The 13112-nt window shown below is 30.9% G+C and overlaps 1 protein-coding gene across 3 annotated transcripts in view; it reads right to left on the bottom strand.

Annotated features, from left to right (window-relative positions):
* LOC111631848 (transmembrane protein 147-like) overlaps positions 1 to 12538 on the bottom strand; it is a 19136-nt gene extending 6598 nt beyond the window's left edge. Inside the window, exons 1-3 of one of the 3 annotated variants that reach the window (XM_023376179.1) lie at positions 12368 to 12538; positions 9787 to 9928; positions 330 to 350 (exon numbers count right to left, since the gene is read on the bottom strand). In XM_023376179.1, coding sequence (XP_023231947.1) covers positions 330 to 350; positions 9787 to 9928; positions 12368 to 12444 — 240 coding nt within the window. In that variant the 5' untranslated portion in view covers positions 12445 to 12538. The remainder of the gene's footprint in view (positions 1 to 329; positions 351 to 9786; positions 9929 to 12367) is intronic. The other 2 variants (XM_023376176.1, XM_023376178.1) reach the window with 2 other exon arrangements.
* Positions 12539 to 13112: the final 574 nt, after the last annotated feature.

The raw sequence follows: 13112 nt of genomic DNA, 5'->3' as shown, positions 1-13112 counted from the left end.
TATTCTCAAGTAAACAATACATACAAGTACAGTACAGTATTTTCTGAGGAAACACTCGTACTTATTTTTTTTTAACCTCATTCCCGATAACCCAGCATTTTCACAAACTCGGCCACCCTTCGGTCCACATTAGGCCGAGTTTTCGAGGTTCTACTGCATCAATAAGAATAATATTCAAGATAAAAAAATGTGATACGTACACAAGTGGCAATCAAAGTTTAAATATTTATAATTAAAGATACCATGTGAAACAACACCAAAAATATTTAGGTTAATCTTTTGGATGAGGTAAATGAATTAATATCACACTTAATATAATAAAAGCTTACCATGTCCAGTTTTAATGAAGTCTTCCAGTGAGAAGCAAGATAAAAAAAAATTAAAATTTTATCATTACATTATGGACATTTTTATTAATAAAATAATATTTGTTTAATGACAAAATATCACAGAAAAACAATAATGAATTCTTTAATAACAAATGAACATTTTAGACCTTATTTAAAAGGCTTTCATCGGGTTATATAACTTCAAACATAAATGATGATCAATAACTTTTTATAAAATTATAACAATTTTAAATGTGTTTATTTTGGCATCAACCATTATAACTAAAAATGTTCATTAGACTTTTTATTGTTCTAGTGACATGCCTGTATACCAGTGGTAGTCATCTTGGTCCCTCCCACTATTGGGCAATTTGAGCTCTTGTGGTGGTTGGTAGGGATTTTGTCAGATGTTGAAGCTACTTTCCATTATCACTGTGTATCTATGACTTACTGACCGAGCAGGTTGTACTGTAACAGTGGCCATCATCAAGTTGAGCTCATTTTGTGGTGGGTTGGCATTGCCAGATTTAGCTACTTTTTTCAGTTTAATGCAAAAAAAATGTGTATTATAAACATATGCAAAATATAAATACAGTAGAGCGTCGTTTATCCGAATCAATTGGGGACTGGGGTGGTTCGGATAACGAATCATGTACGAAAAAATATATTAATTTATCCCGTGTTGAAATTTTTCTCCGTTGCGTGTCACCTTGCGTTGAATTTTCGTCGATGTTAAGCCTACGAAGACTATTATATATATCGTTAAAAATTATTTTTTTATTTTGTACAAACAAAATAAATATATTGAAAAATATAAAAACAATAAAAAATTATACTTCAGATGTTAATTTAGTATCAAAAACGTAAAATATTTGAGTAGCCCGAGAAATAGCCGAAGATTGCAACGCCACAGCACTAGCGAAAATTTAAATTTGCTGACTGGAATGCTTTCGGATAACGGACGTTTCGGATAACCAGCTTTCGGATAAACGACGCTCTACTGTAAAAAGATAAATTTAACTACATACTTTTACTAAACTGTCACTCAAAAATTATGAGTACTTTGCAGTTGCACTAAATTAACTTACTGCAGAACTGGTGGGCAGTTAGAAAATTTTACTACCAACAAAGATACAAAAGTGGGCGGTAAGTATAAAAAGGTTGACTATCCCTGCTCTATACAATGATACCAAAATATTGTTCCATAACTTATAATTTTAATTAGTCTGATAATTATTGGCACACTTTGATAAAGGGCTATAAATTATCATCATAAGAACTGAACAGAATATTAAATTATAAAATAGCGCATAAAAAGTTTCTTTGGATATTTTAAATACTATATTAACACTGTAAACAGAAAAGATTACAATGAAAGAGTTAAAAGATTATTATTAAAATATTTTATGTATGTGTAATCAGGGCCGGATCATCGCATAGACAAATGAGACAAATGTCTAGGACCTGATCAAACTGTCTATTTTGAAAAGATTTGTAAATAAGATAGTTTACTTTTCTGTTGGACAACTGTATATAATAAACAAAAATATATTGTGAATTCTAAAATCTAAAGAAAATGTATTCTTATGTTTCTTCTTATTGAAAGTAATTTTTCCGATAAATTAGAATTTTTTTTATAGCGATAAGAATAAAATTAACTACAAGATGATGAGCCCGGGCAAAAATAACAGCAAAGGTTAAGATTATTAGATTATTTCGTACTTCTAATCTTTCTATTATATTATATTACTAACAAATGAGTCCGGCGTTGCACGGGCAAATGATTCGGTAAATATTGTACGTTTGGAAATTAAGTTATTTCTATCAAAAATAAAAATCGCATCTAAAATAGTACAGTATAGCCGTTCTTCAGATTAAGCCTTAATCCTCTTTCTCTCCCCCGCGGGGAAATTTCCAAAAATCTCTCCTTTTTTTTTTTAGTGTGTATTTTCATGATGTAGACTAACTGTGTACCCAATTTCACCTCTAGGTTCAGCGGTTTTCTCTGGGCGATGATGAATCAGTTAGTTCAGGACGTAATTTTATATACTGTATATACCGGTAGATAGCCAGTTGAACGGCCCGATGCAGGCATCGAGGAATACTAAACAGACATTCTCATTATTAAAACGTGTAAAAAATTATTTATGAAACTCACTGAGTGAATCAAAATTAAATTCTTTAGCTGTTTTATGCATCGAACAANCTTTACCAGCCACACTCTCTACACAGCTACACACTCTGGTCAGCACTGACCCGACACACCAAAAAGGGAAGTGCACAATTTCTCCCTCTCTAGGTGGGAAAATCTCACCCCACATTCTTAGGGATACAATTACATCAACACACCTGACACGTGTGACAATTCTGTGGACTGTACATTGAAAGCTCGGTAACATAAACACACCTGACACGTGTTACAATTTTGTTTAATTAATTGTATATCAAACTTAACAAATTACTAATAAAAATAATAATAATAATATACTGAATCATACTGTTAAAATATAAAATAAATTAGTTTTTCACATTATTCAGTTTTGTTTTATATTTTTGTGTGCTCTTTTTCTTGTGGGAGAGGGAGGGAGGAGGCCCAGTAAGAAGAAAATGTCTAGGGCCCAAAGTGGTTAATCCAGCCCTATGTGTAATAAAGTATATTTGTATTATACATCATAAAAAAAGGATTATCACACACATGAAACTATTAATGCCTTATATATTCCTAAAATACATTTTGGTCCTCTTCAGTTAAGTGAACATCACCTAACTGAAGAGGACTGAAATGCATTTTAGGAATATATAAGGCATTAATAGTTTCATATGTGTAATATTTTCATTGTAATAACCTTTTCATTGTAATAATATTCTACATATGTATATTTGTATTAAAGAAAAGATAAACTTTACTCTTTTCTGTAAATATTAATAATAATAACATGTCATATTGTTAGGAAAATTCTGAATACAGACACACACACACTGACATACTAATTTAATTTTTGTCTTGTTTTGGTGACTATGCCTTGACTCTGGTCCAGCATAATACATAGCTGCCGGTATAAACTCAACATAATACAGTGGGTGATTGGATAACGAACAAATCGGATAATGCACACTTTTGCAAAAGACTTTTATGTTCAGACAACAAACACCCCACAGAACAAACACAAGAAGAAGCGACATAAAATAATGAATACCGATTGGTCTTCCCTTGTCTTCGGGCAACAATTCGAAACTTTTCGGAGTGCGGGAGACGTCGACATTGACGCACAAGCTGGTATAGACCGATCGGATAGTATTCCTCCGAATCTTGAAACTCTTCCTTGTAATTCCAGCTTTTTATTTTTCTGACAAAGCAATCTTAATATCTTCATCCCATCCTGAGATATTGAACAAAATAGACAGAAATTTGCAGTTTTTTTCTTTTACTTTCTTGGGTTCATGGGTCTCAAAACATGGAGATTTGCAAACAACTCAGAGGGTCATATTTGACACAATTCCATTACTTCCCTTGTTATGCTATATAACAGCTGGAAAAGTAAAAAAGATCACGAAACTTTCTGCCTAATATTCTAATCCGTGCTATGTTGAAAATCTTGGACATATGTACAGTGGTGCCTCGTATAACGTACGCCTCGAATAACGGATGCTGCAAACAACGTACTTTCTTATTGGCCATTACATGACTTGAGCAACGGACTGGCTGCGAACAACGGACTTTCTGTTTGGCCATTACATGACTTGAGCAACGGACTGGCTGCGAACAACGGACTTTCCGTTCAGCAGTTATGTGAGGCAAACAATGGTCTTTCTGCGAACAAGTGCGAATGATGTTTCCACACTTTTGCAGTTGCCAATGACAATCTGCTATTTTTATAATATATTAGTATTATTAGAATATATTATTAGTATATCTGAAGTACAGAGCTCCCGTTGGGATTCATCTTGCTCCCTTGTTTATTGCTTACATCACCTCAGTGCAGGGTATTTACATTTATTCAAGTGTTATGCAAATCATGGCTTCTAAAAAAACAGAAAGGTGATTTCAATTGAAACAAAGCAAGACATCATCAGAAGGAGTGAAAGTTGACAAAAACTTCCTTGTCCAATGGGGAGAGGTTCAGGAGTTTACCAACACTCATTATCCACACATAGTTGAGGCCAACAGGATCAATGATCTATACCAGTGTTTTTCAACCTGTGGGTCGCGACCCCCAGGTGGGTTGCAAAGCCATACATGGGGGTCGCGGGTAAAAGAAAAAGACAAGTGTTTTTAGGTCCTACACTACAATAAAAAAAAATACAATTTTAGTGAGAAGGCTGTGCCTGTTTATTTTACAGTACAATTAGTTTTTTTTTTAATCAATATCTAATCAATAATCAAGTCTCAACAGAAAGAAAATTAAATACTGTAAAAGAAAATCACTGACATAGTTTTAATATAGCTGTGGGGGTCGCCAGAATTTTTTAACTTGTCGCATATTCAAGAATGTTGAAAAACACTGATCTATACAATGACACCCTTGCCCGTCATTTCTGACAGGTGTTGAAGAAGAGAGAGAAACGGACCACCTTGGACATGTTTTTTTAAGAAGCAAGCTGCCAAAAAAACAAAGGATGGAACAAGAGGAGATGACCCTGCAAGCTCTGGTAGCCTTTCCTGAATCTGACTCTGATTAAAAACCAATAAAAAGAGACCTGCTGCAATGTGTAAAAAGTCTGTATCTGTATGAATGTGAGAAGAAAGTGTTCCTCCTCCTCACAACATCTGACTACCCAGCATAATTGGTGACTGCTCCATTTTCATTTTTTTAATGCTACAGTATGATTATTTTATGCTGCGGAACGAATTATATGTTTTAACATGTATTTCTATGGGAAAATGCGTTTCGTATAACAGACTTTTCACTTAATGGATGTGCACCTGGAACGGATTAAGTACGTTATACAAGGCATTACTGTATTTACAACCATGTATACTTTTTCATAACCAGTAATATTTCCTTTAACCAAAACTGTGGCTTACCTCACTGATCTACTGTCACCAACTTGACATATCTCATATCAAATAAACTGTTAAAAGGTATTATTATTTAATCAGAAGAATATGAAGGTTTTTGTAGAATTCATTATGTAAAATATTTATGTACCTACAAAATAAAAATTAATGATCTGTACTTCAACATTTTCACACCCCTATGGGAATATAACAAAGCTCTATACTAAGTAACTTATTTTTTATAGCTTACATAAATAAAATTTTTGACCAACATACTTTAGCTACTGTAGTTTATGCAGATTAATGATATCAAGATTATTAACAGTGAACAATACAGTACATATAAAAAAAAATAGCTTAAATGAACTGTCCTCTAAATTACATTATCTAAATCTCTCAATTAACCTTAAGACCATTATTATGTTTTTTGCCCTTACCAAATCTCTGTATATTTTAAATGTGAAATCAGGCTATCATGATATTACAATAGTCAACAGCATTAATTTTAACATAAATTTACTTTTAAAGACTATATTGACAGTAAATATAAAGAGTTTGATCCTAAACAGGAGAATATTATGGAGAAACTGCCAATGTATATCCTCTAAAATTGTCTCATCTCACATTTAATTATTTTTATAAATTTCCAAGCAATAATTGATTATCATCTTCCTATCTCTGCCTTTTATACAATTTTAATGAGGCAGAGGCAGAAAGTCAAAGTTATAAATGAAATTTCCAAAACCCATTTTTCATAAAACAAACTTGCAATTTTAACTTTTACTAACTCATCGAATATTGCATGTTCTTGTTTAGGTGTTCTGCATCTACAGGTCAGAGTTGCATTTTGACAGAGTACTTAAAAATAATGTCTTATTCCCATTCATTTTAACATAGCTATATTGAACTTTAATTCTCATAACTTTTTTTGTTTTTATTCTCCTTTTTTTAGACTTTTAATATCCCAGAGAACCTTCTTTTACAGATTTGTCAACTTTGTCAAAAATGTAGAGGTTCTATATCAGCGTTGCCAGATGTTTTTTGCCCTTGTAGCCAAATAATTTTTAAAAAGTAGCCCAAAAGTAGCCAACTGCTGGAGCAGTTGGCTACTTTTGTACCAGGTGTTGTTCTACCTAATACTTTTGTACTAATCTAGTACCTTTTACTTGTCCCAGTACCAAGATACCCAACACCATTTTCCTAGTACCATTCATGAAATCCTAATACCTTTCCTTTCAAAACATTCATTTTTATTCTATATTTCTGTATTTTTTTACTTTACTTTGACAGTAAATAGATGTTTTTATTGCTTCCTCATTCAAATGCAGCAGTTGAACGTATTTTTTTGCAATTAAATTTAATGAAAACTAAACTACAAAATCGAGTTCTTACAGCGATAAATGTTAAACTTGGAAATCATCATCTGCTTCAACCATACAAAAACATTCTAGTGAAAAAGATTCTGATGATGATGATCTTACCAGTGATTTTTCAACGTGATAATTTCAAATTTTAGTACTTCATGTTCATTTTGCTCATTTGATTGTTGTTGAGGAATAATAGCATTCTTGTAATATATGAATTTTGTATGTTACATGTAACACTATATAAGACATTTACAAGAAGCTGACATTGGCAAACAGTTGCAATTAGCGTAACGTTATTTGTTACTAATTTTATCAAAAACAATTAAAATTTATAAAAATTACGCCCTAGTAACCATGTTTGGTACCATTCCGTATAGCATAGCATTTACCATTAGTCATTTTTGTTTATAGATGCATTTTCTTTTCTTATTTCTTTCTTTCTAGGATATCATTTATCTGGAATTTATATTAAATTTTCTTTAAAAAATAAGCTATTATAAACTAAAAAGTCTCCTGTCAAGCATGACTGAATACTTACTGGAGCTATCTTTTTAAAAAGTTTAAATTTAATTAAGTAAATTTAAAATTACGCCATTTGCCAAAATATTTAAAAATGCAACTTAATGAGGAAAATTTCCCCAAAGTATTCTCGGTCCTTTCGGAAAGAATGGCTTCAAGAAAAAAATCTTAAAGGTGCTTACCTTTAAGATTTTTATCTTGAAGCCATTCTTTCCGAAAGGACCGAGAATACTTTGTCCATTTTCCCATTTTAATACCAATAATAAATAAATTATAAAACTTATATAAATTATACTTTGTTTAAAAACAAAACGAGTAGACAGCACAACAAGTATTACCGTTCTGTGCGCAAAACAAAGGATGAAATAATTTGTGTAACCAGCCCAAAATGTAGCCAAGTCAAATTTTTGTAGCCCAAAAAGTAGCCAGTGCACCAAATGCTTTTTTTAATGCCAAAATGAAAAATAAGTAGCCCAATTTGGCACAAAGTAGCCAAATCTGGCAACACTGATCTATATGTATTATAATCCAAACAATCTGCCAGATTTTTTGGGCTATATCATCACAAATTTTAATAATTGCATATAAAGTAATTTGACAAGTAGGGGTTAAGCCACCACCTCATAATACATTTAATACTTTAATTATTTTAATTTAGAATGTTCCAGAAGAAAAGATTGTCCCAGAGTGAGACTCAAACTGCAACTCCTGCTTACCCTGCAGATGTGTTGCCAGTTACACCACATGGAATTCTGTCCATTCTTTGCTTCCAGAACTATTAATTTACATATAACTACACATGTTACCAACTGCACTGACTGGGGACATCTTGTGCCCACATTGTTCTCAATCAGCTATTGGTCTTATTACAGAATGGTGTAAATGTATTAACATTACATCAACTAACCTGAAATATTTAACAGAAGAGAAAAGATCTGCCAAAATTAGTCATATTATATAGTCCAAAGAATATCCAACAGAACATTTGCTTTTATTACATATTTCAGGTTAGTTGGTGTAATGTTAACATACTGTATGTACAGTACAGTATATTAACATTACATCAACTAACCTGAAATATTACAAATCTGACAAACCTGAAATATTACATCAACTAACCTGAAATGACATACATATAATTTATTTTTACTGTTATTATTGTTTTGTTGTTATATTTTGGTTTTTACTTTTGTTTTGTGGAGCTCATTTTACCTAACTGGCATCACTTTGCATAACTAATTTACAAATAAATATGCAAAAAACATTTTTGCAGAAGTGTCATAATAAACATAAGCAAACAAAAATAATTTCAAATTTCAATTAATTAATAAAAAATGTATTCATTTAATTAAATTTATATATTGCAATAATATAGTTTATAATTTATACATCTGTATACATATGTAATTAGATATAAAATTGTACAAAATGTGTGTTCTTAACCATCCCTTGATATATTCACCAGTCCACCTACAGTATTTCTTTAATCCATTACACCTTTTGTCCTGTTTCCCTGATGAATTAGCAAAGTTATATTATATTTCTAAATTATTAGCATATTTTCATTCTTTTATGAGTAACTAACTTATAGTAAAAAAAAGCTGTTTGATCATATTCATCAAGAGTGAAATCTTTTTTAAAATATTTTGGTTTATTTAGATATTAAATAAATACAATTCCTTTGTTCCTGATGATTAGACAAGATGGAAAGGAAGACAACTTGATTTCTTCTGTATTTTTATATTAAATAAATATTTTGTGTGTGTAAAACACACTCAAAATATTTATTTAAATATAAAAATACAGTCAATAACATTAAGATAATGTTAAAATATTATAGAAGAATTTTCCATGTTAAAAAAAATGGATTTTTGGATTGTTTCTTATGTAAAGTTTATAAATGTATTAAAAACTAATAATTAAAAAGATTAAAAATTAACAAATTTGAACAACATAAAAATATACAGGTGTTATAAAAAAAACCATTTATATGATAGATAATAAATACCGTCATAAGTAAAAAACTTTGTCAGATTATTTATCTCAGAAACAAGATCTGAAATTTTTGAGAGTTTGCATGTTGATGATGATGATGATGCTATGCATGCATAGAAATAGAAAAAGGACATATGGAACACCTGTAAATATCAAGGTAAAGGTTTGGCAAGATTATTCTTTTTCATTTTGCATGAAACACATAGAAGCCAATAAAAAGTCATGATACTAACATACACAACAGATCAAAAACTCAAGATGGTTTCCGAGATATTACATTTACTAATCAGTATGTGTGCACTATCTACCATATAAATGCCGAATGCTTTTTTTAACATCTTGTATTTCTGTGTTCTATGTTCTTAGAGATCAAAATAAAATACCTTTTCAAACTAAGAAATAAATGATTTATCAAAAATTATACTTCAAAGCAAAAACAATTTTGTAAAACATTGACATTATAGCAGGCAGCAATTATGTTGGGTTTATAAAATAATAATTAAGTTTTGAACTGCATTATTATTTTATAAACCAAATTTAAAGTGACTGCTGTAAAACTTAAATATCTGTGTCTTACCCCAATAACTTCAATTCCAGGCAGATTAGCAGAAGAGTCATTAGCAGGAAAAAAAGTAGCCAATACAAGCATTTTCACTAATTGAGTACAGAGATACATTGCTCCAGCTTGCATACACTTCCAGAATGCTCCATATTCAGACCTAAAATAAGGAAAACAAATACATTAAGATATATTTTATTATGTAATACTCATAATTTAAAGATATATCTTACTTAAATGTAATTAAAATAAAATATTTTTATGGATCCATAAATTATGTAAAATAAAATCAGAGATCATTTAATTTCTGAATAAAAAACATTGATATTTCCTTAAATTAGCTGTATTATTATTATTATTATAACTCTATAATCCTTTATGTCAGGTATAGTATTTCCTACAGCAAACAAATATCCAATGATTTAACCATGCACAATTTATTATTCAATTTTCTCTTCTACATATGCATTTCAGGCTGACAAATTCTCAACCACTCTTCAGTGCCATATAATTTGCATATGCTTTCATAAAAGAACCACCATAGATGAAAACTCAATTCCAGATACAACTGCACATCCAGTATTTATAATTTTGTGTGTCTTAATCCCGTGGGGATTGTTGAACAGTATAGCTTATAAAATTTAATGTTTTATTCTTATCTTAGCTAGTTTATACTATATTACAGACAAGACAAATGCCACTTGTTTACATTTAAAAGAATTACACCAAAAAGGTAAAGATATAAAAGACAATGCCTACTCTTGCATTTCTACAAAAAGTTAGAAATTAAGATATTGTTTATTTGTCAAAAAATAAAAATTGGAATTGTTTACAGATTTTAACTTATTAATAATTTATGGCACCATCTTTATTTTCTATAACAGAAATTAATCATTTTGGAATTTATTTCAAAAGATTAGCAATAATTTTTGCTGGGAATGTCTCGTACATTGTTTAATTGATTTCCTTATGCAATCAAGCTTGTACTGATTGCTGACAAATTTTTGATGACATTAGATGCCAATCATTCTTGATTTTATTTAGATTGGGGCTGGCCACTCCAAGACATTAATGTTTTTCTTTTAAAAAATAATGCACAATAATTATTGTGGTCTGAACAGTGGTGTGTCTTGTTGCCAATCCACTTATTGTTAGAAACAGACTCATTACAAAATTGTAAAGTTATCTTTAAGTTGTTCAAATAGTTTTCTGCATTGTGGTGTCCATCAAGAAATTATATAATTAATACTCCTTCACTGTTAATAGTGCCCAGTATCATAGAATCGAAACAAAAACAATTCTCTACACTAAAAGTAACTGCCTTGTGAACTGTGAGTGGAAGATATTTTTTTAATAACTTCAATTCAGAAATTATCATCAGACAGAAATTTCCAAATTCATTGACTCAACACTTGAATATCCAAGTCTTTAATGAGTTGACTGCTTATAATACAATCTTCAATAATTTCTTTTTTAATGTAACATTTTATTCAGAGCTTCTTTTTTGTTCATTACTTTCAGTCTTCCAAGACTTATTCTTTAATTTCTTATGAACAATTGATGGTTGTAATTTAAGTATAATAGTTCTAACACATTAACTTAAGTCATAAAATTGCAGCAAACTTATTTATGATAATTCAAATGTTTTTAACCATCTTCAAAAGGAGGACTAGTCCTTTCAGCAGGACCCAGTGCAAAATTTTCTTGCATTATAACAAAAAAAGTCTACTTGACTTTTTTTTTGTTATAATCTAGGTAAGCAAGGAGTATTCCCAGTGCGCTGTTTGCTCTGCCCTGGAACCAGCTTTATTTAAAGGTCTTCCTCAAAATCAACATACATCAGAATCATTAAAAGAACACACAAAAATAGAATATTATAAAATTTAGATAAAAATTTGAAAATATTTGATTATTAAATTCTACGATTAAATTAAATCAAACAGTATAGAATTACATTGTGGTAAAATGAGTAGGTTATTCTGCAAACTATCCAATGCCACCTTGTGGACATACTTTTAAAGTTTAACCCATTTCCAAAGATCTTCAAAATTCCACACAGGCTTATTTCGGAGGGGCTAAATCTTGCCAAGGGTCACACATGGAGCACCAGTTCCTTAGAGACTTTTTTACTTGAGCTCTGACAAGATCCCAACTGCCTCATTCGGAGCTTCATTTCATATGGTTCTCATAGTGTGATCTGTGGACCACACTATGAGAATCACTGGTTTAGTTCATAACATAACAGGAAGAAACTGTACTATAAAAATTAAACTATTGTATGAATTTTATCATCAATTTGACTCCATATATTTAAAGAAAGACTACATGAATTTTAATGGGAATACTGAGATTCTACAAGTCAAACAGACTCAATGAAATTAAGTAGAGCCTAATAATTGACCTTGAAACAAATTAATGAAATTGCGGGAATTCAAAATGTAATTTTGTAATAAAAGTGTTCGTAAGTATCTTAATATTAATATTTTACCACAGCTGATCATTAGTGACGCATTTATTTATATTTAAGTTATTCAACTTTTAATTTATATTAACTTTTCAAAATGATGCAATATAAATGTATAAAAAAAGCAAAACTTACAGCCCAGAGAACTTGTAAGTCATAAAGTACGGTACATACGCTAACGCTACACAATTACCGAAATGAAAAAGTGTCATTTTAGAGATTATAAAAGTTACAAACGATGATGTTTATACTCGCACACTAATATCGACCGCCATTAACAACAACGTTGCCAGTTTAAATTGCAAATTCAGATGACGGAGCGTTGCCAGATCTGACAATTTTTTTAAATTTTAATTCTTTTATGTCGTTAGTTTTTATTGCTTTGGNGCCTCGTATAACGTACGCCTCGAATAACGGATGCTGCAAACAACGTACTTTCTTATTGGCCATTACATGACTTGAGCAACGGACTGGCTGCGAACAACGGACTTTCTGTTTGGCCATTACATGACTTGAGCAACGGACTGGCTGCGAACAACGGACTTTCCGTTCAGCAGTTATGTGAGGCAAACAATGGTCTTTCTGCGAACAAGTGCGAATGATGTTTCCACACTTTTGCAGTTGCCAATGACAATCTGCTATTTTTATAATATATTAGTATTATTAGAATATATTATTAGTATATCTGAAGTACAGAGCTCCCGTTGGGATTCATCTTGCTCCCTTGTTTATTGCTTACATCACCTCAGTGCAGGGTATTTACATTTATTCAAGTGTTATGCAAATCATGGCTTCTAAAAAAACAGAAAGGTGATTTCAATTGAAACAAAGCAAGACATCATCAGAAGGAGTGAAAGTTGACAAAAACTTCCTTGTCCAA

This window comes from Centruroides sculpturatus, unplaced genomic scaffold (assembly GCF_000671375.1).
Source record: "Centruroides sculpturatus isolate CEXI.00-Female unplaced genomic scaffold, Cexi_2.0 scaffold591, whole genome shotgun sequence".
NCBI lineage: Eukaryota > Metazoa > Arthropoda > Arachnida > Scorpiones > Buthidae > Centruroides > Centruroides sculpturatus.
The sequence above is the reverse complement of the archived record's forward strand: the minus strand, read 5'-3'. Positions and strand labels throughout refer to the sequence as shown.